A 27,222-nucleotide genomic window follows, 5' to 3' on the forward strand; every position below is an offset into this window, starting at 1 on the left:
TTTTTTTGTGTTTTATCGCAGCCGTCAGACTTCCGTCTCTCTTAAGTCACCTGAAAGATAACTCAGAAAAAAGTAGAAATGTTTCCATCACTGTGTTTTTAGGAGCGCAAATGAAAGAGGAACCATTCGTCTGCGGTGTAGCCTTTGGGTTTGGTATTGAGGAAATTATTCGAAAAACACTGTAAACTGTCATGTATAACTAAAAGACAACTAAACAGATCGAATTAACCCTCAGAGTAACGCTACTGTTACCTCAGCACTTAGTCTAGGAATAAAGCAACTTTTAAGGCTGGGAAGTTGTGTACTAATAGCACTTCATTTAGTATAGCACTTCATTTTATAATATGCCAAGTATGAATGAGTGAACGAGAAAGCAACAAAGATGAATTTCACAAAAGCTGTTAAATCTATATTTTCAACAAAGAAAATGAAACCTATTTTTAGGACTTTTTTTAACAGTTTAGCACATTTGAATCCACAATTCTCTATAAATCATTTATTTCATTGCTTTGCTGCAAAACATTTTTAAATTTAAAAAACATTTGGATCACAGTTTTTTTGGTACTACCTTTAATTTATGCTGATTTAAATACAATTAAAAAAATTGTACTTCATTCATTTTTATCACTGTAATACTGCTTTACTGGAATTAGTGCATTACAGTTATGAAAAAAATTAAATAAATAAACACTGAATAGGAGGGGGAATGTGCTGAACTGTCATGAAAAATTCATAATGCAATAAATAAAACACATGGTCCTAAAATTGGCTTCCTTTTCTTCAAGGAAAATATAATTTCTAAAGTTTATTCTATTAGATTTTGGGTAAAACCAGACCTGGAATTGTTTTTGAAATGCAGGAATTTAGGTTTTGATTAAACCTTTTAACCTGTTAGGGGTTTACTTTTTAAACTGTTTCTGTATATTGTGCAAAAAAAAATCTGTTTTATTGAATTTTCCTTAACCTCGCTGGTGGTATTAGTATTATGTCCTCTTTATGTATTTTATTTAGTTGTTTCTTTTTTTGCACTGGCTTTATAGAAAATTACTGTTATAAATCCATTTTGTTTGTAATGCCTTCAAAATGTGCACCTTCTGACACAGATCAACGATATGAAAACCCCCACAATACATTGCCGAGAGTACCTAGAAGAAATATTGTCTGAAAAACACTGTAAAACCTTTATAATCTGTGTTCAATGTCTTTATTGTTTTTATTGTTTAATATATTCATCAGCTTCGACGTTAAATTCGAACAAATCTAGAACATCTACATCATTGAGCAATTAAATAAAATCAAAGTAAAAGGAATTTTCACAACACAAAAATGCATTACATTCACAGCAGAAAATAAACGCTGAAAAAAAAAAAACGTAACAGGTTTCTCTGTCCGCAAAAAGAAATGACACAAAGCAACTAAAGTGCGACACATGGAACTGAACAAATTTAGATACAATAAACTTTTTTTACGGTTCTTTTGGCCGTGTTACTTCCGTTTTTTTCTTCAATAAATAACATTTCCCAGTTAAGCATGTTACACGCACGCACGCACGCTACAAAACACATTTACAACACTTCAACAAGCGTCCCACTAGAAAATATTCACATAGTTGAGGTTTTTCAAGTATACGCGCGCCTCTTCGCCGTCCAAACTGTACATTAAAACAATCAGTGTGCTTGTTCGCTTACAACATGTGCTTGTAGACACGTAACCTACTGTTTCTAAGAGATTCTCAGTTACACAACTGGTGTTTTCATTTTCAATACCGTGTTTTCATTTTCAATACCGGTGTCATTTTTTCAACTTTGAACCTTGTCACTTCATGTACTGAGAATAAAACAGAAAATATGACATTTTTGCTTGTTTCTTTTTTTCCTATGATAACTAAACAAAATTACAAAGCAATTTCCTTGCAGATTGTCCAATTGCCAAGACAAAATCCGATTCCACATCATGGAGTTTTGCAGAACATTGCGACCTCCCAGTCATTTGTAAAACTTTTCCAAAGAATTATCCATTTGGTGACTTCCAGTACACTTAAGTATTTAATTTTTATTTTTTTTAGATTATATAGTTTTAGAAAATGCAGGAAATTCCCATAGTACAATGAACAGGCAGGTACTAAATATGGTCCTCTAGTGCTTTAAAGTAATTTAGGTAATTTGTTAGCATTAGTTATATATAGGTAAGGTATTTATTAATCTTGGTTATTGTTCATTGTATGCGTTTCATACCACAAAGTTTGGAAACATTACTATTTTTAATGTTAATAAATTCTTTGATGAATAAAACATTTCTAACAATATAAATCTTTACAGGCAGTTAAATCTTTACTGTCACTTTTTATCAGTCCTTGATCCTTGCTAAATAAAATTATTACATTTTAAAAACCTAAATAAATAAATTACTGATCCCAAACTTTTGAACGCTAGTGTATATTGTTACAAAAGATTTCTATTTTAAATAAATACCTTTATTCATCAAAGAATTCTTAAAAAGATAATACAGGGTTAAAACAAAATATTAAGCAGCACATCGGTTTCCAACATTGATAATATATCGGCATATTAAAATTATTTCTGAAGGATCATGTGACACTGAAGACTGAAGTAACGGCTGATGTAAATTCAGCTTTGCATCACAAATAAATTATATTTTAAAGTATAGAAAAAGTTTATTTTAATTTTGTATTTATTTTTATTTCACAATATACATTTTTTTCTGTGTTTTTGATCAAATAAATGCAGACTTAAAAATAGTCACTACTATTAAAAATAGTCATGTTTCCAAACCTTTGATCAGTATTAATGTTAACAAATCATATAACTTAGAAAAAGAAAAAAAACAACCTACTAAGTGTTACTTTAATTTCATTTGAGAAATATTTAAAAAAAATAAATAAATAGATATAATTTAAAAAAAAGTGCAAATATTTTTGACAATCAAAGAACAAGTGTCATATTTGGAACATATTACACAATTAAAAAGGTATAAAGAACTAATACTGTTCTTTATGTGGATTTATAACCAAGTTAAGACTAAAGTAAAGGATAAAGAAAAATGAAAAGGTATAAATATAAAAATAAATCTAAATAACATTCCACCCAAAGCTACCCTTTCCAGTCAAGCTGCTTTTCTTAAATATCTATTTGACATCATCTATGAAGGTTCTCAGACAGTAAATTAACGTACATATACACTTTTTTTTATATATACTTGTTTTGAGTATATGAAATTTATATTGTATGTTTCCGTAGAGATACAGCTAAATAAGACCTTTATGACGCTACATTCCTCTGAGTGTACGTTAAAAAAAATTACCATGTTAACAGTGCTTACACACACAAACTAACACCACAAAAACGGTAAAAGGGATGAACACTTTTTTTTGGGGCGTTTTGTATGTTTTCTTCTTAAATGCGTACCTCAGACACACAGACTCACTGGGGAAAAGCTGAAGTGTTTTAACGCAACACACTGTCTCTACAGCAGGCCGTCCAGATTCTTCTCGGCGGTCTCTTTTTCGCTGTCGGCAGTGCTCTCTTTGGGGCTGTAGGTGTTGTGATAGTCCTGCAGGATTGTTACCACATCATGATGGCCAAAATGAATAGCCTCGTCCATGGGAGTGTTGCCCCACCTGTACAGATCAAACCTTCCTTTAATAAAGTTTAAAGGAACAGCATTTGTTGTGTGCTGTTGGTTGCTGCAAAGTCATTCTGATTTAAACAAAACAACTAATATGGAAGTCAGCACAAACATTTAAAAGAAACAATTTATGACATTAAATTAAACTCAACAGATAAAAAATATTTTTAAACTACATTTATGTCATTTAAAATACAAGGTTTCACTAAACTCAAAGGCTTCGCTCCCTCCAGTGCGCTTGCTCCGTTAATTTCCATTGTAAATGGATTTTTGTGAACACAATTTTTATTCATTTTTATAAACCAGGTAAAATATTTTATGAACCGATATATCAATTTAAATATACTTTGTTCAGCCATAAACTAATAATGCTTAAATTTCATCAGTCATTACATTATGACTACCTTCCTAATATTGTGTTGGTCCTCATTTTGCTGCCAAAATAGCCCTGGCCCGTCGAGGCATGGACTGTTGCTCGACACAGATGCTCGATTGGATTTAGATTAGGCGGTGGACAGGGGTCAGCATGGGCACCCTGACTTGTCTGCGGCTATGTAGCCCCATATGCAACAAACTGTGATGCACTGTGTATTCTGACACATTTCTATCAGAATCAGCATTAACTTCTTGAGCCATTTTAGATCGTCTGTTTGATCGAACTGCACAGGCCAGCCTTTGCACCCTACGTGCATCAATGATCCTTGGCCACCCATGACCCTGTCACCGGTTCACCATTGTTCCTTCCTTTTTTTCCTGGCCATTTTTGATAGATACTGACCACTGCGGACTGTGAACACCCCACAAGAGCAGTAATTTTGGAGATGGTCTAGCCATCACAATTTGTCCTCTGTCAAACTCGCTTAAATCCTTATGCTTGCCCATTTTTCCTGCTTCTAACACATCAACTTTGAGGACAAAATGTTCACTTGCTGTCTAATATACCCCACCCACTAACAGGTGCCATGAGGAAGAGAGAATCAGTGTTATTCACTTCATCTGTCATAATGTTTTATCTGATCAGTATATATACAGTCTTGTTCAAAATAATAGCAGTACAATGTGACTAACCAGAATAATCAAGGTTTTTAGAATATTTTTTATTGCTACGTGGCAAACAAGTTACCAGTAGGTTCAGTAGATTGTCAGAAAACAAACAAGACCCAGCATTCATGATATGCACGCTCTTAAGGCTGTGCAATTGGGCAATTAGTTGAAAGGGGTGTGTTCAAAAAAATAGCAGTGTCTACCTTTGACTGTACAAACTCAAAACTATTTTGTACAAACATTTTTTTTTCTGGGATTTAGCAATCCTGTGAATCACTAAACTAATATTTAGTTGTATGACCACAGTTTTTTAAAACTGCTTTACATCTGTGTGGCATGGAGTCAACCAACTTGTGGCACCTCTCAGCTGTTATTCCACTCCATGATTCTTTAACAACATTCACAATTCATTCACATTTCTTGGTTTTGCTTCAGAAACAGCATTTTTGATATCACCCCACAAGTTCTCAATTGGATTAAGGTCTGGAGATTGGGCTGGCCACTCCATAACATTAATTTTGTTGGTTTGGAACCAAGACTTTGCCCGTTTACTAGTGTGTTTTGGGTCATTGTCTTGTTGAAACAACCGTTTCAAGGGCATGTCCTCTTCAGTATAGGGCAACATGACCTCTTCAAGTATTTTAACATATGCAAACTGATCCATGATCCCTGGTATGCGATAAATAGGCCCAACACCATAGTAGGAGAAACATGCCCATATCATGATGCTTGCACCTCCATGCTTCACTGTCTTCACTGTGTACTGTGGCTTGAATTCAGAGTTTGGGGGTCGTCTCACAAACTGCCTGTGGCCCTTGGACCCAAAAAGAACAATTTTACTCTCATCAGTCCACAAAATGTTCCTCCATTTCTCTTTAGGCCAGTTGATGTGTTCTTTGGCAAATTGTAACCTCTTCTGCACATGCCTTTTTTTTAACAGAGGGACTTTGCGGGGGATTCTTGAAAATAGATTAGCTTCACACAGACGTCTTCTAACTGTCACAGTACTTACAGGTAACTCCAGACTGTCTTTGATCATCCTGGAGGTGATCATTGGCTGAGCCTTTGCCATTCTGGTTATTCTTCTATTCATTTTGATGGTTGTCTTCCGTTTTCTTCCACGTCTCTCTGGTTTTGCTCTCCATTTTAAGGCATTGGAGATCATTTTAGCTGAACAGCCTATCATTTTTTGCACCTCTTTATAGGTTTTCCCCTCTCTAATCAACTTTTTAATCAAAGTACGCTGTTCTTCTGAACAATGTCTTGAACGACCCATTTTCCTCAGCTTTCAAATTCATGTTCAACAAGTGTTGGCTTCATCCTTAAATAGGGGCCACCTGATTCACACCTGTTTCTTCACAAAATTGATGACCTCAGTGATTGAATGCCACACTGCTATTTTTTTGAATACACCCCTTTCAACTAATTCAACTAATTGCCCAATTGCACAGCCTTAAGAGCGTGCATATCATGAATGCTGGGTTTCATTTGTTTTCTGAGAATCTACTGAACCTACTGGTAACTTGTTTGTCACGTAGCAATAAAAAATATACTAAAAACCTTGATTATTCTGGTTAGTCACATTGTACTGCTATTATTTTGAACAAGACTGTATATATATATACACACACACACACACTTTCATATTTATCAGTCTATCAAAACGCAAAGATCTATGCTAGTAGTTATTGAGATTCGTACCTGTCCCTGGGCACCGGGTTCACCTTACAGGCTTCTAGGAGAAAACGCACAACCTCAGCGTGACCTAAAAGTCACAAAAGTGCACATTACAATGGCTTCCACACAATGTGGAGAGAAAATTAGGTCAGTCACAGGAAACAAACAGCAAGCCAAATTCCGGGGGGTTGAAAAACATGATATCAATAGATGAGTCACCCTACCTTCAGCGGCCGCTACATGAAGAGCTGTCCTCGAGTCGTAATCTCTCTGCTCCATATCCATTGATGAGAGCGCAAACCTACGAGAAACAAACATGAAGAATGCAGATAATCAAAATGGAGGGTTTAATGGGATTTAAACTACGCAAATTGTGTAGTTACATGCAAAAACACGATTTTTGCTACCTCCTCAGAGCAGACACGTCCCCTGTGTAAGCCGCGAACAGCAGGTTGATGACCGACTTGACCTGGAAGAAAACAAATGAGTTGTTTGTGGTACATTAACTACATTAGCATGACATCAACGAATAGAAAAACTAGAACAAATCACCAAGAGATCCTATAGCCTGAAGGGTCGAAATTGCATAAACAAAAGGACAGTTAAACAAAAAAAAAATCACTTGCTTAAAATAACAATGTTTTCAGTAACAAACTACACACTAAGTAAAACAAAATGTTTTGATTAATCATTTATTAAAACAGTAAAGCACAATGACAAAATAAATAAAAATCAATATTTTTAAAAGAAGATAATCTTATCGGCACAAACAAATGGTTTTTGAATAGTTGCGCATTTCAGGTCACATTCATATTGCCGAAGCATTTCATAATGTCAATGATGTCCAAGGTTTTAAAAACTGAAACAAATCAGGTAAAAGACATAAAAATCCCTTTCCAACTGTTTTATAATGGAGAAAATGAAATGCCAGTCACTTGAAATTCAGCAATAAATATAGTCTAAAATATAGAATAAAACCACGTTCAAGTAGTCAGTAGTTAAAAAGTATCCAGTAAAAAACTAATTGCTTAACTTTTAATTTAGCAATTTGTAAGCACATTCCTGGATTTCAAGAGGCACAGTTTCAGAAATGATTCCCTAAACATACAAAGTAATGAAAAACTTTTATGGCATCAATAAACTGCTACAGTAAATATTTAATTCAAGTGAAACAAGGTTACAGATGATTTGAATACAGGATGACATTTAGAAAAACTTGCATTGTGAAACCAACCACCAGTCACACAATCTTTCCAATCTGATCATAGTTGACTAGTTCTGCTCTAGTTAGCGTTAAATCACTTCTTTGGTTTTGAAACATACAGTTTGGTTTGTGCTTGTACAATTCCTTCCATTGATAATCTACTTTGTAAAGAAGAAGATAAACGTAAAGAACAGTTCTTTCCGATGGTCTTCGATGTTTAGTATTAGAAATAACTTATAACTTGTACGGCATAAAGAACTTAGTAAACTTCAAAGGCGTACGTCATTTTTGTGCCGCTAGCAGCAACAAACAGAATTGAAAAAATAATTTATAATAGTTATATAATTTATAAAAATAATACTAATAGTTAGGGTTTCTTAACCACATAAGGACCACTCCAAAACTCAATGTTGCTGTGTCAGGCAGGTTCAGGGATTTAACGTACGAATGGTTTACTTATTTGGCTAGATATCTCTTCACATTAAACCAGGACAGGAGAAAGTATTTTAGCTAGTGGTGAAAAAAAATACTTACAATAAACAACTGCATCACAATATTTTTATATCATTACCCAGATACTGATATCCTATTGTATCATATGGTCCTTGCTGATACCCCCAAACTGAACAAATTAACAGCACATTAAACTTAAAGGTTTTTCTCATGTTCCACAGTGTGCATTTCAAGCAAAAAAAAGAAAACCCTCCACAAAACAAAAAACAAACAAAAAAAATCCTCCACAAAACAAAAAACTAAACAAATCCTCCACAAAAAAATCCTCTACAAAAAAACAAAACAAATACTCAACAAAAAACCTAATCCTCTACAAAAAAAACAAAAACAAATACTCAACAAAACAAAAAATCTAAACAAATCCAAAAAAACAAATCAAACTAAACAAAGCAAAACAAAACCAGATGAAACAAAAGAGAGATAAAATAAAAAAATAAAAAATAAAAACTCTCTAATCCCAAAGGAGTGATGACCCCAAGAAAATGAATGGATGACAAAAGGAAGAGTGTGCGCTGTTGTGTGTGCGAGAGGGGCTCTTCTAGTTTCTTTCTGCCACGCTTTCCATCCTATAGACTACAGAGGTGGAAGTGTCCTCGTCCGTCTCGGAAGGACAGACTTTTTTCCACACTTTGTCAGTGAGCGCTAGTTCCTTCTGAAGGCTCGTATAGTCCAGCGGTTCGAGATTCTGCTGCTGCTGTTCAACCAATACGGACACGGATAGATTATCAGATTAGATTATTTCATCATGGAATTTCCTGCTTGGATTAGTATGGATGGCAGAGAAAGAGGAAAACACGGAAACGGTGGAAACTTGAGCAAGCCAGTCAATCAGAACGGGACTGAGGTGTTATTGGCTAGTATAGAAATGTAAAGGTCTAAATCTTAGCAGGAATACGCAGTTCAAGCAGTAAAATGTTTAACATCCTAAATAAAGTCACATGGATGGTAGTGGTGTTTAAAAGCAGAGAGAAGCCTGGTCGTCCAGCAGAGGGCAGACATTGAAGAGGAAATGAAATATGCAATTGCCAAGAAAAGTGCTGCAGGATTGTTTTGTCAGCATACAATAATATACATACACACACAACCAAACAATGTCAACATTACAAGATCGTTTGCGTTAGTTGCATCTAGTGGTGGGATATACAGTGGCACCCAAATACAAAACAGACACTTAAGTCCTGTTTAATGCACGATTTGAATTACATTTAATAATAAAATATCAAACCAAGTGGCGTCTGCAAACTAGCATTAGTTTTGTGAGCTATTTTGCAATGACAGAAGAGTTTTAGTTCACTCTTTAAATGCCATTTGGTTTATAACAGTGTCTAAAGTTATGTTCATCAAACAAAAATGAAGTAGGCCTACATTTATTAAAAATAAAGAATAAAGTAATAAATTATATATATATATATATATATATATATATATATATATGATCCTTCAGAAATCATTCTAATATGATGATTTATAATTTTATTATCAATGTTGGAAACATTTGCTTAACATTTTTTGGAACCTGTGATACTTTTTTTCAGGATTCATTAATGAATAATAATTTTTAAAAAGCCCATCATTTATTTAAAAAAAACATTTTCTAAAACATCTTTGCTGAATAAAGTTATTAACTTCTTTAAAAATATATAAATCTGCATATTAGAATGATTTCTGAAAGATTGCATATATAATAAAATATATTAAAATATAAATCCAGAACTCTTTTTTTTCTGTATTTTTTGATCAAATAGAGAGACTTCTTTCAAAAACATTAAAAATACTTATGTTTCCAAACTTATGTTTCTAAACTTTTGTAATGCATGTACATGTACATATTAAAGAATCCAGATAATACTTAATTATTATAAATACATCATATTAATTGACAAGTAGGAAAGCTTAACAGCCGTAGCAACAGAAAACGAAGGGAGCAGTGGCTTAACAGAAGTTCAATTAAATATTAAGGATTACATACCTATTTTTATCTAATAAGTGCTTTTTCATTGTCTATATGAATGTAATTCAATATTTGTTTTGTACAACAATATTCAAAAATGAATGCCAGGATATTGCCCACCCCTGTTTGCATCAGTTGCATGTTGTTTGTGGTTGGACGGTTGAATCTGTCACTCACCCGTTGGTCTCCGCCTTCTCTGCGTGGATCCAGTTTCTTGGCAAAGTGGCGTAAATTATCATAATTGTGGAAATTGCAGAGCTGGACCAGATCCTGCAGAAGGATAGAACGAAAGACTTAAATCCAGTTGAAGAGCAAGATAGCTATCAGTTCATTCACTGAGATGATATCGATTTAGTACCGTGCAAAACTGGATTCCTCGCACACTGTTGCCCAGTTTGTCAAGAGGAGGAGACCAACACATGATGCCCATCACATTGGGCACCACCAGCAGGATGCCTCCGGCAACACCAGATTTAGCCGGGAGACCAACCTATAGCACAACACACAACTTCAATTAGATGTAGATTGTGAATGTGTTCGTTTTCATTGAACTGCAACCGCCAGACATTTCCCCAGGTGCGTGTATGTGCCAAACTCACGTGGAAAGCAAACTGCCCGGAAAAGTCGTACATGCCGCAGGAGTGCATGAGACTCAGAGTGTTTCGTACGGCCTCTGGGTTCAGCACACGCTCGCCCGTGATTGGACAGAAGCCGCCATTCGCCAGGGTAGCTGCCATGACACTGGCACTTTCGCAGGTTACCTCAATGGAGCACAGCTAATTAAACAAAGCAAAAACAAGTTTAATCATAGGTTTTCTGATATTTAAATCTGAAAGGGGTCATTATTATACGTTTTTTACATTTTCAACTTTCTTTAGTGTGTAATGTTGCTGACTGGGCATGAAAAGTTCTCGCTCTATCAGTAAGCACTGTCACTGTTTAACTCCCTTGAAGGAGCACTATGTAGGATTTTTGCAGGAAAATATCCCAAAACCACCAGGCCAGTGTTACATATTTTGTTCAGTTGAGTTCTTACACCATCCCAAATGTTTCCAACTATTTGTAAATTGTGAGAAAATTGCTATTTTAACTAAGGACCGGGACGTTTGAGGGAGTCGCCTGTCAATTGCGTCATATCTGCGTTACTCTCGGTTTCCGGTTTTATTTGGCAGAAACGCTTTAGTCTTACTTCAGTGTAAACAAGTGTCACAGCAGCCGCTGAGCGGAGCAGAGTAATGTCATAACATAATTTTAAAGTAATTAAATGCATCTAATATGATAAACAGAGCAGTGTTACCTAATACTCAGGAACGTAAAAAACGTAAATGGCGCCAGCGACTGTGTCCCGTCATAATAAAAGTCCCTTTGTGTGTTGCGCAACAATTGCTCCAGCGGCCTTGCTCAGCTCCTTCAACAATCGGTCCTACTCTTCTTCATACTACAGTAATATTAATAATTGCACCCATTAACATGATTTCTGCCCGAGTCCTATCCTGATTCTTTTTGTTCATCTGTGAGGTGATTCTGCCCTCAAACTTGGCGTCATCAAACTACGCCTTTGTTTTAAATAGGCGACCACCAGTATTTAAAGTATTCTGACTTATTTACACTGTTAAAGACTTGGATTCTAATGAGTTGGAAGTATGACAGAGTATTTCTATCTCAAATACACTCCTTCAGGATTCGAACAAGTTTCAGAATGTTTCTTTTTCAATAGAGCCCTTTAAGAAGTCATAAAGGGTGGAATTCCTTGTATAGGTACTTTGAACCAGAGCGAGAGCGAGAGCACACCCATAAACGAGCTTTGTTCGGTTACGGAAGCCGTGGGCAGCGCTGTCCTTTAGTTTTCAGACCATGAAATCTAACTAACAACTAAAGAAGTGTGAAATCTAACAATATAACTAAAGAAGTATGTTTCTGGTTGTGAGAGAAAGATAGCCTTGTTCAGCTTCTCAAGTAACCCAGCGTTAAGGAAACAGTGGATGCAGTTTGTTTTTCCGGAGCGTCAGTTCTGCAGGTGTGTTTGCTTGTTCCCGGTCATGAGTGGAAACCGCATCAAATGTTTTGTTGCCAATCATATTTGTTGTAAGTGCATAAATTAAAAAATATTTGCATATTACATCTAAATATTATAGAACGAAATACTTAATTCTTAGTTGTATCACTGAAAAGATTGTCTAAAATGCTTAAACTACACAATTATTTGGGGGAATTTGTACGTAACAAAAATATAAGTATGTACTTTTAACCACTAAAATAATTACATTTTATGTAAACAAAAAAAAAGTCTGTTTAGAGCCCTTTAAAATACATATTTTTCCTAATCTTACAATACAAATCAAATCACAAATGTTACCTAACTTTTATTTTAAAAGATACAAATCTATTTAAAATGTAAAATAAATAATGCGTTAATGTGGAAAAAATGTTTTAAGTTAAATTTGGAATCTTTTTAACTTTGTTGAAATTTTACTCAACTGTCAATATAACTTGTATTGCTTAAATGTTGGTAGCTACATTTTCAACACTCATTTCCAAACTAACAAATTGTGTGAAAATGATTGTTTAACTTATACTAACCTGAAAGTAAAGGTCCAGGACGGAAATCATATCTGTACCCTCTGGGAAACACTGTACGTATGGAAAAAAAACAAAAAATTATATTTTAGTGGAATTTCAATGGTCTTCACATTTTGGTAAAATGTGTAAAAAATGTGTGTACCTTCTTCTCCTTCAAGTAGTAACCAATGGCAAAATTTCTGTCACCTGACAATCTCTCTGACTGAAACCTGCCAAGAACAAGAAAAAATGTTAATTTTAAAGAAAGTTTAAGTAATAACTTACTTAAAATTTGATATCAATGTTACGTAAAAGTGTTTGTGCCACTACTGTGTCAATAGTTGATTCATTATTTTTTTTTAAATTAATTGAACTCTTTATTTAAATGAAAAAGTACTTCAAGAAGTCTATAGAGTAGTCACTAGAATAGTGAAAGATCATTGTTATTACAGGGTTTCTACCAATAAATGTACATGCACATTTCTACCAATACATTTCCATGACTTTTGAGGCTAATATTCATGACCTAATGTTCCACTAAATGTCTCTGTATGCATGTAAAATAAAAATAAACATTTTCTAATTAATAAACATTTATTTAAATAACACTGACAACAGCAAGACGGTTAGATAAAATACTGTGTCTGGCCCTCATAACTCCACTTTCTCATTTATTTTGGTGCAAGGTTTGTTTTTGGTTTGTCAGGTCTATTTTCTTAACGAAAATAGAATGATAGTTTTTGGTTTGTAAAACGTTATTGTAACTTTAATAATAATAATAATAATAATATATTTTATTTGTAAAGCCCTTTTCATAGTTAAAAACAATCCCAAAGTGCTAACTTTACTCTAATGTTATAATCTAACATTCCCTTAATGTTATATTTTAGCCCTAACATTATCCTCTTACATTCCCCTGTTATATTCTAACATTCCCCTAATGTTGTTCTTACATTCCCCTAACCTTATCTAACAGTCTCCTAACATTATATTCTAACGTTCCCCTAACGTTATATTCTAATGTCCCCATACCATTATATTCTAACGTCCCCTAACAATCTTCTAACATTCATCTAACGTTATCCTCTAACTCTAATGTTCCCCTAATGTTATATCCTATCGTTCCTCTAATGTTATATTAGCCTAGAAATCTAGATGCACCCAAGCAACAGAAAATCTAATTTGCAGCCAGGGCGTCTAGCAACTCACCGTTGGCTTATGAGCTGGAAAAACCAAACTCTGGTCAGGCCAATCACATCGTGTATAGAGTCAGTGGGCGGGCTTAACATAATGATAGCAAAGAAGCTGGCGAACAGTGGTCTTCCGAATCGGCTTTGGCCGCGACTCTGGAAGACTTGGAGTTAAGCTTTCTTTGACAAAAGTACAAAGAAAGGCACTGAAATCCTTCCTAAAAAAGGAAGATGTGTTCGGAGTTTTGCTGAGCAGATGCAGCAAAAGTTGAATCTATCAAATAGCTCCACACCTTCTTTGTTGTTCTGGTTGCTCTGGTAGCTCTATCCCACCGTGTGCAGAGGGAGTTTGAAAGACAACCGTTTATCCCGCCCCTCGGATTGAGCCCTGTCAATGGTGTGTTCCCAGACCCAACTTCATCTTAATGTGGGTCTGGCTAGTCAGGCTAATGTTATATTCTAATGTTCCCCTAACGTTATCCTCTAACATTCCCCTAACGTTATATTCTGTTAGTATCTGGAACACTTACGTAGCATTGCTGAAACCGACATACTCATTTCCGGCTAACTTCTTCATAAAGTTCATCACCTACAACAACAAAACACTTCATTAAACAACAGAGCTCTTAACATGATTAACAATACAAATCTGACAAAAAGAAAGATATTGTATTTTACTTACATAGTCAAACTTCTCAGCGTTGCCTCCCCCTTGCTGAAAATCAAAAATAAACTGATGAATGTGTTGTATAATTGAAATGTATAGTCACACAAAAACTGACAACATGGCCATTCAGTTATAGGAAACATTATTAAACTACCACAATATTTAGACATACACATTGTAGACAGATATTCTATTAAAACAGATTAGACAATCATAAAATATTTTCTTTACAGCATTTCAAATGAAGGATGAAAAAAATTACGAGGATTCTGGCTCACTAGATTTGAGTAACATCATTCAAAGAAATAAAGGCAAACAGTGTGTGTGTTCAGGTAAGTATTATTATTACAGTGGAATCACAAATGTAAGTTGTTAAAGGGGGTGTGGGAAAATCAGACAAAACTAAGATTAAAAGAACAATATAAACACTAAATTGACAAGTAATTTGAACTGTGTGTTGTCTGTAAGTTTGTTTTAGTAGAGTTCTAAAGAAACTGTAATGCATTGATTTGAGGCTCTAGTTTTTTTTCCACATTGAAGAAATGTTTCTTTACAAAGAAAAGGTACTGTATATTACTAAACATTTGAATTTGTAAGTAAAGAAGAAAAAAAAAAACAGTTAAAATAAAGCTTGATTCCTGTTCCCACAGTAATTAATCAGAATCACATATGATTTTCAGTCAAAGCAATGAATTTGTCAGACTTGTGCTAATGTAGCTTAGCATTAGCCTAGTTTGAAATTTGTTCAATGAGGAAAAACAAATAAATGAAAGGGAAATTACCAACGTCATTGACCTGTTGGAGGGTCAAAATTTCCCACAGTTCCTAATGCTGTAAAATACGCAACAACAATAAAACCACAAAAAGCCTTCACACAGACATCACACATTACCACCCCGACAGGCCTGAGAAAGATGCGCATCATGCACTGCATTTACCTTAAACGCCACAAACTTTCATTACAAATTTGTAAATTACAAAAAAAATTATGTTATAGTTCTGTTGTTATAAATATCTACTTAAACATTTTTGCTTGTAGCATTGTTTATCATAGTTTTAACAGGTTAGCATACTTTTTTAGCAAGGATGCTAAATACAGATTGTGGCTTTTTTGAAATGACAGTTTATTCTGCCTACTCGTAGAACAATCAAAACATTTTATATATACACACAGACACTCAAAAATGAATTTGGAAACATTAAGGTTTTTTTAAAACATTTTTGAAAGTAGACTCTTAATTTAATGTAATTAAAAATACAGTAAAAACAGTAATACTCTGAAAATATTATTACAATTTTAATGAACCTTTTCTTGTAATATATAGTAAGCTGCAAAACTGCATATTAGAATGACTTCTGAAGGATGATGTGATACTGAAGAGAGTAATAATTTTTGCCATCACAGGAAATATATTCAAATAGAAAACAGTTATTTTAAATAGTAATAATATTTCACAATATTACTAATTCTACTGTATTTTTGACTAAATAAATGCAACCTTGGTGAGCAGAAGAGACTACTTTCAAAAACATTAAAAAACCTTAATGTTTCCAAACTTTTGACTGGTAAACACTGCTTTTGCCTATTCTATTTTGAACATCTTCCTCTCGTTTCTCCCATTTTGTTAATAAAGTGTTCATTCTTCAATCATATTGCAAAAATTCCTGACTATTATTCTCTTGCATCTGTTTGCTCTTTACCCTCATCCCACTTCCGTTTCCCTCTCTTCAATATAATCCTTTCAGTATGATTATTCATAACCGTAATCTGATGAGAGAGGGAAAGTAATCAGATTAAATCCATTTGTCCCTCTGCTGCGTTCTCACGTCAAACATCCACAAACATTATCAAAACTATAGAAGGATGAGAAGATAAGAATGAGATTTACCTTGAGAAGTGAAGTGCAAACTATGGCGCCAGCGTTTACCATGGGATTGTGAGGTTTATCTGGAAAAACAGATGAAATATGAAATCAATAAACAAAACATTTCATTCACTTTTACTGCAATTCTCTATTATCCTGGGTTCTCTTTACATTCTCATTACTTTAATTTAAAATATTTTGTATAATTTAATATTATTGTTTTTTATGCTACAATAATGAAATTGTTTTGCTTTATGGTAATAAGAATTATAGTCTTGACAAAGCAATAATACAAAAAAAAAAGAAAGAATTTAAATTAAATACGCTATATTGCCAAATGTTTTGGGACACCTGACTTTATAATCCATAGGGTTTAATATGGAGTTGGCCGACCCTTTGCAGCGATAACAGCTTCAACTCTTCTAGGACGGCTTTCCACAAGGTTTAGGAGTGTGTTTATGTTTATGTGTTTGTTTTTTATAATTCTTCTAGAAACGGATTTGTAAGGTTAGACACTGATGTTGGACAAGAACGCTTAGCTCGCAGTCTCCTCTTTAATTAATTCCAAAGGTGTTCTATTGGGTTGAGTTCTGGACTCTTAGCAGGCCAGTCAAGTTCCTCCACACCAAACTCACTCATCCATGTCTTTATGGACCTTGCTTTGTGCACTGGTGCGCAGTCATGTTGGAATAGGCGGGGCCATCCCCAAACTGTTCCCAGAAAGTTAGGAGCATGAAATTGTCCAAAATGTCTTGGCATGCTGAAGCATTAAGAGTTCCTTTCACTGGAAATAAGGGGCCAAGCCCAACCTCTGAAAAACAACCCACACCATAATCCCGCCTCCATCAAACTTTACACTTGGCACAATGCAGCCAGGCAAGTACCGTTCTCCTAGCAACCGCAAAACCCAGACTCATCTATCGGATTGCCAGACAGAGAAGCGTGTTTGGTCACTCCAGAGAAAACGTCTCCACTGATCCAGTGGCAGTTTCCTTTACACCACTGCATCCGACACTTTTAAATTGCACTTGGTGATGTAAAGCTTGGATGCTGCAGATCAGCCATGGAAACCCATTCCATGAAAGCGCTCAATGTTGGTAACTTCTACACACGGTGCGCCTCAGTATGACCTGACCCCACTCTGTGATTTTACGTGGCCTACTACTTTTTGCCTGAGTTACTTTTGTTCCCAATAGAAATCCTTACCATCTTCATCAAGGAATAGTTTGTTGAAACGAAGACCGCTGGGTTCCTTCCCTATAAAGCGGTGCACGTATTCGGTGCCGTGATCGTGAACCGCAATCGCGTATTTTAAGGGTTTCACACACGACTGCAGACAAAATGGAACTTTCGTGTCACCCGCTGTGTATCTGCAACATAAAATACGTCAGATTTAGAATTATGACAGTGCATACAAATTCGATCAATCTAATTGTTAATCAAAGCAAAATCGAAACCATGTTGCTATTGTACTAAAGACAGAAAGCTCACCGTTGGCCATCTACAGTGCAAAGGGAAACGGCCCAGAGATTAGGACTGAATTTCGCCAGCTGAGGAATGTAATCTGCCACCTACAAAAAAAAGTGGCAAAACAGAATGTAAAAATATCTGTAAACAAATCGCCTCAGAAATCCACACTGTGTTCGATTATCCTTTAACCGTACCTGGCCACCTGACATTGATTTAGCACTCTCATAAATTTGATCGATGTGAGAGGTGAACGACTGAAAGTCGGGAATGACAAACTTTTTCCGGAAAGCCTGAGTTAGCAACACAATGTTGCTTTGCACACACCTGTAGGAAGAAAAAAGTTCATCATTATCAATCTTTATTATTATTATCAGTACATTCATGCAGGGTTATTATTGGGTAGCTAAAGCTAAAACTATTATTTACTATAAACGTTTTTGCACATAAAGTAAATAATATGAATTAAATTTTCTCTCTCTCTCTCTCTCTCTCTCTCTCTCTCTCTCTCTCTCTCTCTCTCTCTATATATATATATATATATATAAAATCAGATTAATCGGGGGAAAAAAATTGATCAACTAACAGATTCTCAAAACAATTATTAGTTGCAGCCCAAATAAAATGATAAAAGCACATAAAAAAATAACTAAAAAGTTATAAAAATAAAAGCTAATAAAAAATATTAATAAAAAAACCTATAATAAAATTAAAATTACACTGATAAAATAATACAAATTCAATTAAAATTTGTGGAAAACTTCATAATCTATTTTTCTAATTATAACATTCTTGCATTCACTTGTAATATACAGAGCTGCATGGTTATGTTTAAGTCTTAGCTCATTTTATTTGTATTTTCTGAACTATAACCGGTACTGAATAATTCATACACTGCAGGACTTTTAAAGAACCTTTAAAAAATGTCCTTGGAAAACTGCTGACCTTTGAAAACTTGTGCTTAAGTAACAGCTACTGCTTTCTAAATAAGGTGACATTTGAAAGCTAAATATGGTAAATTTCCACCACTGGACTTTAACAGAAATACTCAACTGAAGAAATACTGAGAACTGGGATAGATACAATACAGACAATATATTCTTATTTTCTCAACTAAAACTGTTAGTCAGTTTTCATTTTAAGCTTTAAACAAATAAGGGTTTAGTTTAACGTAGCCCATATATTTACTTTTTGAAGAGATGTCGATCCAGAGCACCATCTGATGTGGTTTTGAGGGTGACCTTTAACATCTCCATGCACTCCTTAAGACGAGGGTCTCCAGTACGCAGACCTGTGGCTTTCAGCGCCTAAAAAAACAACAACATTCACCCTAGATTTACAACAAATCTTGCCTTTCATTTAACCTTCAGGAACAGGAGTCGTCATTCTAGATACGACTATTTGAAAACCAAGATATATGCTATAAGAGATATGGAAGCAATGGCCTTGCTCTCTTTGGCCAGACTGGTGTGTGGTTTTACCGTGGTAAATTTGTGAGCTGGAATTTTCTCCTGGCCCTCTGCAATGGTGTAAAACAGCAGATCTTCCAGGCTGGGCAAAATGCCTGCCTTCCTTCTCCTGTGACGCGAACAGACACACAAGGAATACAGTAAGCAGACAGACAACAAAAATAGACAAACTATATTCAACGAAAAGGGTTTATCAGCAGCAGGAGAGGTAGCACTGAGATTTCATGTTTTTTTTTAGTCTCAGAATTACTCTCAAAATGCAAGGCAGTTTGTAAAAAGGGTCAGGCCCAAAATATATTTGCTAATGCTAACAAATTCTCAGAGTCTGCCACTAATGTTTAATAGCAGGTTTTTAGCATCTTCTTCTATGGTAATTTTGACCACTGTCATGGCAGCTTAAGGAGAATCTTGCCATGCAAATTATTTAGATCTAGTTAAATGTATTAGGCCTAATTGTTAGCTGTTGTTAGCTTTATTTGTGTAATGCATGTTTCTTTATGAAGGGGAAAATGCGTTTTACCACTGCCTGACATTTTAAGGTTGTCTGAAACCCATCTTTTTCTCAGGAAAAAGGTTAGTCTGTTAGAAAAGGTAGTTGTATATATTTCAGGTTTGCGAAGGTTTAATATGTTAAGCTGGAGCTTAGTAAAGCATTTGGGAATAAAACTTCCAAGGACTTCCTAGAGCAGATGCAGAGAAGTTTCAACAATGGGTGGCATTGTAGGATAGCTACAGAATTCCATTTAAGGCCTTGAATAAGAAACACTTTGGCTTATATTCTGACCACAAACCATCCAGAAATGAAATTAAGAGACACTAACTTCAATTAGTATAGTATATTTATATATTCTTAAAGAATATATGTAGGTTCAACAGTATTGACCAATAGCGGCTCAAGGCCTTTGTGACGTTATTTCGGGATGATACATGTGGTTCTAGAACACAGAGTGGGAATGGGAATAGCAAGCATGACATTTTGCAGGAGTAAGAAACAAATGAAAGACCAAAATAAATGACACAAAATAAAAATGAACTTTAAAATACTTACACAAAAAATGCAAAGTTCGCAGACCAACCAAAAGAGAGAGAGAGAAATAAAACAGAAATGAGAGACATTCAGACATTTAAATCACTGACTAAAATAAATACACATAAATGCAAAAACTTTTTACATTTACATTTACAACACTAATCAAAAGAAGACATCTGACTGAATTCAAATAGAGATGAGTTAATAAATAACAGAAAAAAATGAAAATAAACCCACAAAAATATGTATAAAAAATAAACAAATGATGTATGCATAAAATAATATACAAAACAATGTTCTCAAAATATTGATAAATAAATATTTTTAAATAGTATCCATTGTTGAGGCTGTCAATAGAATTTTTAAACACGGACACAGAACTCAAAATATAAAATATTGGTCGATTAATCAGCCTTGCCAATATTAGCACAGCCGTTCGACAAAACAATATCAGACGGCATTACTGTGTGCCAAACACAACCAGTGCTCTGGTGCGGGCCGTCTGACCTGGTAAGGCATTAAACTAGGACACGTAACCTGACAAGAGCATCGGCCCCTCCCGTCCCGTATACTGATGCTGAGTTAAGCCTTCACTTCCTAGCAAATTCTCAGATCCTCGCTAATGCACAGGCACCGCGCCAAACAGACTCTCTGACGCAGGCTATTTTTACACACAAACACACCGGAAATAATCCACTTGCTGACACAACTCAATAAACACATTGCTTGTTTGTTTTTATGATGGTTATTTAACATTAAGTTATATGAGATGGTAACAAAACAGGATTAGCATGATTAGCATCCACACTGGATTACTTCTGAAACTCTTTTCCTCACTTTAAAAAATGTAACTTACCACTTTTTCAAAACATAACTTTGACTAATTACATTTTTTTAAAGAATTTTCCAGTAAATTACAGTACGTAAATAAAGTTAAAGCTATTGTTTTTGTCACCGTCTCTCAGCAGCATTATCAACATCTAGTCTACATTTCAACATATGCTCACTGATAAATTCACCTCAGTTCCAACATCCAAAATTCAATGGCCAAAAGAAACCAAAAATCTATTTCTCTCTGGTGTTTTTAGCTGTACTTGTCCTTGGTACCATCCTGAAATTATTATTATTATTTTTTTTTTTAAATCAAATATGTATGCAAATCTACAGTAAACACTTGTAGTAAAAGTACAGTGGTTATACTATGGTATTAAATGATTACCATGGTAATTACAGTGAATATTTCAAAAAGAGTGTGTTTTTGTGGAAGAACATTTTTAAACGGAGATTAAAGAGATAAAGAGAAGGGTTGTTTGTGTATGAGGGAAGAGTTTTGTTGTCCTTGTTGGGGTGAAAAGCAAGCACAAACCCTGTTTTCTTGTGGGGGTGGCTGTCTGTCCGTGTGTGTGGGTGTGCTTGTTTTTGTGCAATATCAGTACACAAATGTGTATAATGGGTATGACACCGGTATTACAAAAGGCTTATAAATCATACAGAATGAGTTTTTTGAGAAAGTAAACATGCAGAATGTTTCTTGTGATGGGTAGGTTTAGGGGCAGGGGCAGTGTAAGGGGACAGAAAATACGATTTGTACAGTATAAAAACCATTACACCTATGGAATGTCCCCACATTTAACAAAAACAATTGTGTGTGTGTGTGTGTGTGTGTGTGTGTGTGTGTGTGTGTGTGTGTGTGAACAGCTGTAGGTGAGATGATTCTTCAACAATATCTTCATTATCTTCTTCCCCCTCAACGAGAATCAGTCAAACAACCGGCAAAACAGAATCGCATGCTCATGCAGTCTGCAACATATTTTGGCCTGCAGTGATTAAAACACCAGATAATGAACCAGCTGCCACTAACTTGAAAAGTACCATGGTATTACCATGATTTTCTAATATAATATTCCACTATTTGTAAAAAAAAGAATACAAAGCGGTTTCAACGTGACATTTCTGATATTGCCATTTCCATTCACAATCACTGCTCACTGGCTTGTTTTTTTTCCCTTCAAAATTTGGTAGAAGATGCTCAGGCATAACCTGGCATAGTTTCAATGCAGCAATGTCTTGCGGAGATGCCATCAATGCCAGCGTGACACACACACAGCTTGTGCCATCATGTCAGATTAATCTCAGAAGCTCGGGATTCTGCTGTGAGGTGATTCATTTGATACTCCCGTTAGTGTTTGCACTGCAGGATTTGTGTAAAAACCCACAAAAACAACTATAAGAAAAATTGGCAATTATTTTAGTACAAACAATCTTTGTTGACTATGAAAATTACAACATGGTGAACCTGAACACGAGCAAAATCTGTGTGGTGAAATGTTATGCCCTCACGTGAAATGCCTAATCTCGCATAATCCTTTTGAAATTACTGCATTTTGCCCGCAAATTTTCGCAGAGCAACAGTAAATGTGACTGCACCTTAAAATGGGAGTTTATTTAAAAATTGTGCTTTCAAAAAAGAAAATAACTGGTGTTTGCCTCCTTGAAACTCCCCTGTAAAATGCTTAACTCCCCTGAATGGTTGCCAGGGTGTTGCTATGTGGTTAATAGCGTTTTGAGGATTAAATGTCAAGATGGGATTTTTTTCGCCCAGTTTATCATCCACCAGGTGAAAAATCTAATTCATAACACTAACCATCTGTAATGCCAGTATATCAGTATAACCACCCTGTTTGTTTGATGAAAAATGAAGAGGCCACATGTCTGGTGGACTCCCTCAGGACAGAGCACATGTGCCTCAGAAACCTGACACCATGAATTACAGTGCAAAGAACAAGAGCAAAGCCCTGGTAACATGCTGGAGAGCGTTATATGAAAGCAATAGTGATATTGAGAGAAATTAAAAGGGTATCGGGTTCACTAATGAACTGTTGGATTGTTCAATTGAACCAATCAGCAGGGCTAAAAAAAAGACTGGTGGGAAGGCTGTCCTCGTAGAATTAACTCAGCATCCGTCTGAATGTGACCAGCTCATGCCATCCTCTATTGCTACTACATATAAAAAGTCTGGAAATGTTCCAAATCCTAGTGTACTGACAGCATAGGCTGCATTTCAGGCACCATATGTGTGATCCTGACTAAAACACTAAAATACTTTGATTGGCCAAATCTTATGTGAAAATACAAATACAGAATGCATTGCAACAAGCTTGGTGGAAAAATCCATTCAACATAGTGCACAATATATAATGTACTAATATTTTAACCCTGAAAGCAAGGTATTCAAAAACAAACAGTTCAGCCTAATTAAAAATGACAATGCATGCTAACAGCAAACTCTACTCAAATCAATTGTGAATCATATCTCTTTTATGCTATTTATTTTAGTAGTACGATGTTAGCTTAGCAACATGCTAACAGCAAACTCTACTTAAACCAATTACGAATGATCCATCTTGTGTGCTATTTATTTATTTGAGGATTATGCTGTTAGCTTAACAAACATGCTATCAACAAACTCTACTCAAATTAATTGCGAATCATATCTCCTGTCTGCTATTTACTTATTTGAGTATTATGCTGTTAGCCTCACAACATGCAATTAGCAAGCTCTACTAAAAAACTATTGCGAATCATGATATTTCCTGTCTATCATTTACTTATTTGAGTATTATGCTATTAGCCTAGCAAACATGCTATCAACAAACTCAAATCAATCGTGAATGATATCTCCTGTCAGCTATTTACTAGTTTCAGTACGACAGTGTTAGTTTAGCAAAATGCTAATGGAAAACGCTACTAAAAAACTATTGCAAATGTTTTCTTATGTGCCATTTACTTATTTGAGGATTATGCTATTATCTTAACAACGTGCTATTAATAAACTCTACTCAAATCGTGAATCATATCTCCTGTTTGCTATTTACTTATATCTGTATGACAGTGTTAACAAATATGGTAACTGCAAACTCTACTAAAAACAATCGTGGATATTTTATCTTAAGTGCTATTTACTTATGTGAGTATTATGCTGTTAGCTTAACAACATAATAACAGCAAACTACTCAAATCAATTGCAAAACATATTTCCTGTCTGCTTTTGATTTATTTTAGTATTACATTGTTAGCTTAGCAACATGCTATCAATAACATTGTTAGCTTAGCAACATGCTATCAACAAATGTTACCCAAATCAATTGCGAATCATATCTCCTTTCTGCCATTTACTTATTTCAGTATTACAGCATTAACTTAACAACATGCTAACAGCAAACTCAACTAAAGCAATCGTAAATTATATATCTTGTGTTCGAGTTACTTATTTGTGTATGCTGCAGTATGAGTACTGTGTGTGTTATGCTGTTAGCTTAGCAACAGGCTATTAAGAAACTAAGAAAACTATTTTTCAACTGTAAATTGTATCTCCTTGTATAACAAATTGTTCCTGCCCATGTAGAACATTTAAAATCAATCACTAACTGTCCTAAAAGGCAGCAATCTATGCCGGTAGGGCTGTCATTTTTTAGAAAAATCTAATTCGAATTGATATCAAATATCAACCAATGTATTAGAATATCTGGACCAAATGCGGCTCTCTTTTTATTGACGATGTTCCCCGCGGTGCAGAACACTCGTTCGGAGTGCACAGACGTGCCTGCCACACACAGGTATTTGCGCGTCAGTGTTGAAAGAAGTGGGTATTTGTTACAGCCTGTGTCTAACGACTACTTTACCATATATGGTGTAGAACCCAAAATGTTTCCAGACACTACTTTTAAGATGGGATGGTGCCATAATTGTCCACTCAGGCTGGTCGTTCTGAGAGTTATCTTCCATTTTCAAAACAGACTGGGCTATTATTCGCTCTATTTGGGCCTACGCTACAATACGTTTAGAGCACCTTCTATTGGATGAGCTGGCAAACAATAAAAAAAAGGGTCTTATGTGCTATGGCACTTTAAAAACCAGATAGTTTATGTATTACAGATATTTCACGTCTTGAATGCATATTCGAATATCGAATAAAAAGTGACAGCCCTAATAGCAGACAGTGCAGCTCATAACATTTTGGAACATGCATTGCATGCTGGCAAAAATGACAACATTTCCCCAGACAGAAATTTACTGATGTTACAATAAGCTTAGACTTGACTTTCAAAACTACTTGACAGACAGATGGAGAGAAAGGTCATTCTGTCTCTCTAAGGACAAATACTCACTACGCATAGCGAAAGAATGTATACTAAAATGAAAGCATGAGCTACTGTGACACATCCAGTGCATACTGAGAGGTCGGCTGAAGAGCAGTAGATTTAAAGGAAATGTTTTTGAGGAAAACCCCAGATTCGACACTTCCGAGCTTTTAATGCCTTCATTAAAGGAAGAGAAAGTGGCTGATCTGGCCGTACATAAACTAATATTTAAAAAAATAATATTTATTGATAACAAAACAAGCCTGAATAACTTTTTAGAAGTAAACAGACATTACTGAAAATTTACTCAAAAATGTAAAACATTTTCAAAGCTGTCAGTGGGTTTCAGAATTGGACAGGGATCCTCATAACATCAAAATATTAGCAATTAATCAGCCTACCATTTATTTGATAATTAAATTTCAAATATATTCTAGTGTCCAGCCTAAAATAGTCAGTACAGGTAAATCAATTACTTATTTTTAACATTTACTGTCCAAATATCAATCACAACAAAAGATTCTAGAATTTTCTATACTACCAATATCCTGATTCGTTACTATTTTTTTTTTTAATAAAATAAAAATAAACTGCTTAAAAATGCATCAAAATCCACCCTTAAAGTGCAACCTTTCCAATTATTCACAGAGGACATTAGAGGCCCATGGGAATTTGGCCCCCATCCTTTGAACAATCTCCTTCTCTTTCTGTCCTACACATCTTGTCCACCTAAAAAAAGATCTAAAACTCTAAATAGCTACAGAACAAAACAAAAGAAAAATCACATATTCCATCAGTGTGAACAAGGTCTGGGGATCATTTGTAGGGATGAGGCCCCCCACACGAATGAATGAATGGATGGATCAAATCCATACATTTTAAAAGTGAAACCAAAGCTCTATAATGACCATGTTCTATCGATGTTAAGCTGGTTTTCATCACTCGTTACTCACTTCTCGGTGCTCGCATCTGTCTGTGTGCACAGGGGCCGTGTATATGAAGATGCGCATCCTCCGGCGGTTGTTGTGTGATCTGTATTATTTTTCAAAATGCGCCTTAGATTAGGTTTGCAAAACTCCTTTAACGCCCTCGAGAACCTAAACTGTAACATTTCAAACTCGACAGACTAAACAGAGTATTTTCCCACAGTAATACTAGTAATATTACAGTATAGTTTATGAGAATATCCGTTAATTTAGACAGTCGTGCCGGTTTCTTTCCTCGTCTTCCCTGCTCGGTGTGTTTTCACGCGAGTGGCGAAAGAAGCACGTCATGGCGAACGCTGATTGGCTTGGGCCCCTGTCAATCATCGTTATGACGTTCACACTTCCCTGCGCTTCGTAGAGGGGGGCTGGCTGCGCAGCGTGCGTCAAGCGCGTGGTGGGCAGTACACACTGACACACACTGCATACTTTATGTGAAAGATAGTGTGTCAAACAGTATGTAACAACAATAAACGTGTCCCACACATATTTTTACCCATTACTTATATAGTTGTTGGTCAGAGCAGAGCCCTTCTCACATTTGAAAGCCGTTACAGCCGCTGCCAGGTCACAGCGTGATATAACCTGTGTGTTCTGTTCAAAGCTTCTCGACGGATGACTGGACTGCTATTATTATAATGGCCAATGCAAACACTGTAAAAGCCCCGGCGAGGTCTCACGCTTGGAGGTTTAGATGTAAAACTGAAGAATTTGTCCCGACAAAGACGCGCTATTGTTCTAGATATCCTCAAAACCAACCCGTATAGTTGAATGTGGACTCGAAACCCTCATGAAAAAGGCTGCTTTGATCCAAAAC

The 27,222-nt window shown here is 35.3% G+C and overlaps 2 protein-coding genes across 5 annotated transcripts in view; one reads left to right on the forward strand and one right to left on the reverse strand.

The window, feature by feature from the left end:
- stat1a (signal transducer and activator of transcription 1a) overlaps positions 1-1,851 on the forward strand; it is a 21,357-nt gene extending 19,506 nt beyond the window's left edge. The window contains exon 25 of the mRNA XM_067415718.1: positions 22-1,851. Coding sequence (XP_067271819.1) covers positions 22-45 — 24 coding nt within the window. The 3' untranslated portion in view covers positions 46-1,851. The remainder of the gene's footprint in view (positions 1-21) is intronic.
- Positions 1,189-26,690, reverse strand: glsa (glutaminase a). Of its 4 annotated transcripts, none has more exons than XM_067415722.1 (18): positions 26,376-26,689; positions 19,264-19,354; positions 18,971-19,089; positions 17,980-18,109; positions 17,807-17,886; positions 17,522-17,685; positions 16,340-16,398; positions 14,466-14,498; positions 14,314-14,372; positions 12,757-12,823; positions 12,615-12,665; positions 10,634-10,810; positions 10,393-10,524; positions 10,212-10,304; positions 6,774-6,835; positions 6,591-6,667; positions 6,391-6,454; positions 1,189-3,637 (listed from the first exon to the last, which is right to left on the reverse strand). In XM_067415722.1, the coding sequence occupies exons 1-18, from the start codon at positions 26,531-26,533 to the stop codon at positions 3,484-3,486; spliced, it is 1,770 nt and encodes a 589-aa protein (XP_067271823.1). In that variant the 5' UTR covers positions 26,534-26,689; the 3' UTR covers positions 1,189-3,483. The 4 variants fall into 4 exon arrangements, with proteins under 4 accessions (XP_067271823.1, XP_067271820.1, XP_067271825.1 ...); XM_067415719.1 differs by having other exon boundaries at positions 19,264-19,360; XM_067415723.1 differs by lacking the exons at positions 1,189-3,637; positions 6,391-6,454; positions 6,591-6,667; positions 6,774-6,835 and adding an exon at positions 8,483-8,777 and having other exon boundaries at positions 19,264-19,360; positions 26,376-26,690.
- Positions 26,691-27,222: the final 532 nt, after the last annotated feature.

Source organism: Pseudorasbora parva, chromosome 14, assembly GCF_024679245.1.
Source record: "Pseudorasbora parva isolate DD20220531a chromosome 14, ASM2467924v1, whole genome shotgun sequence".
Classification (NCBI taxonomy): domain Eukaryota; kingdom Metazoa; phylum Chordata; class Actinopteri; order Cypriniformes; family Gobionidae; genus Pseudorasbora; species Pseudorasbora parva.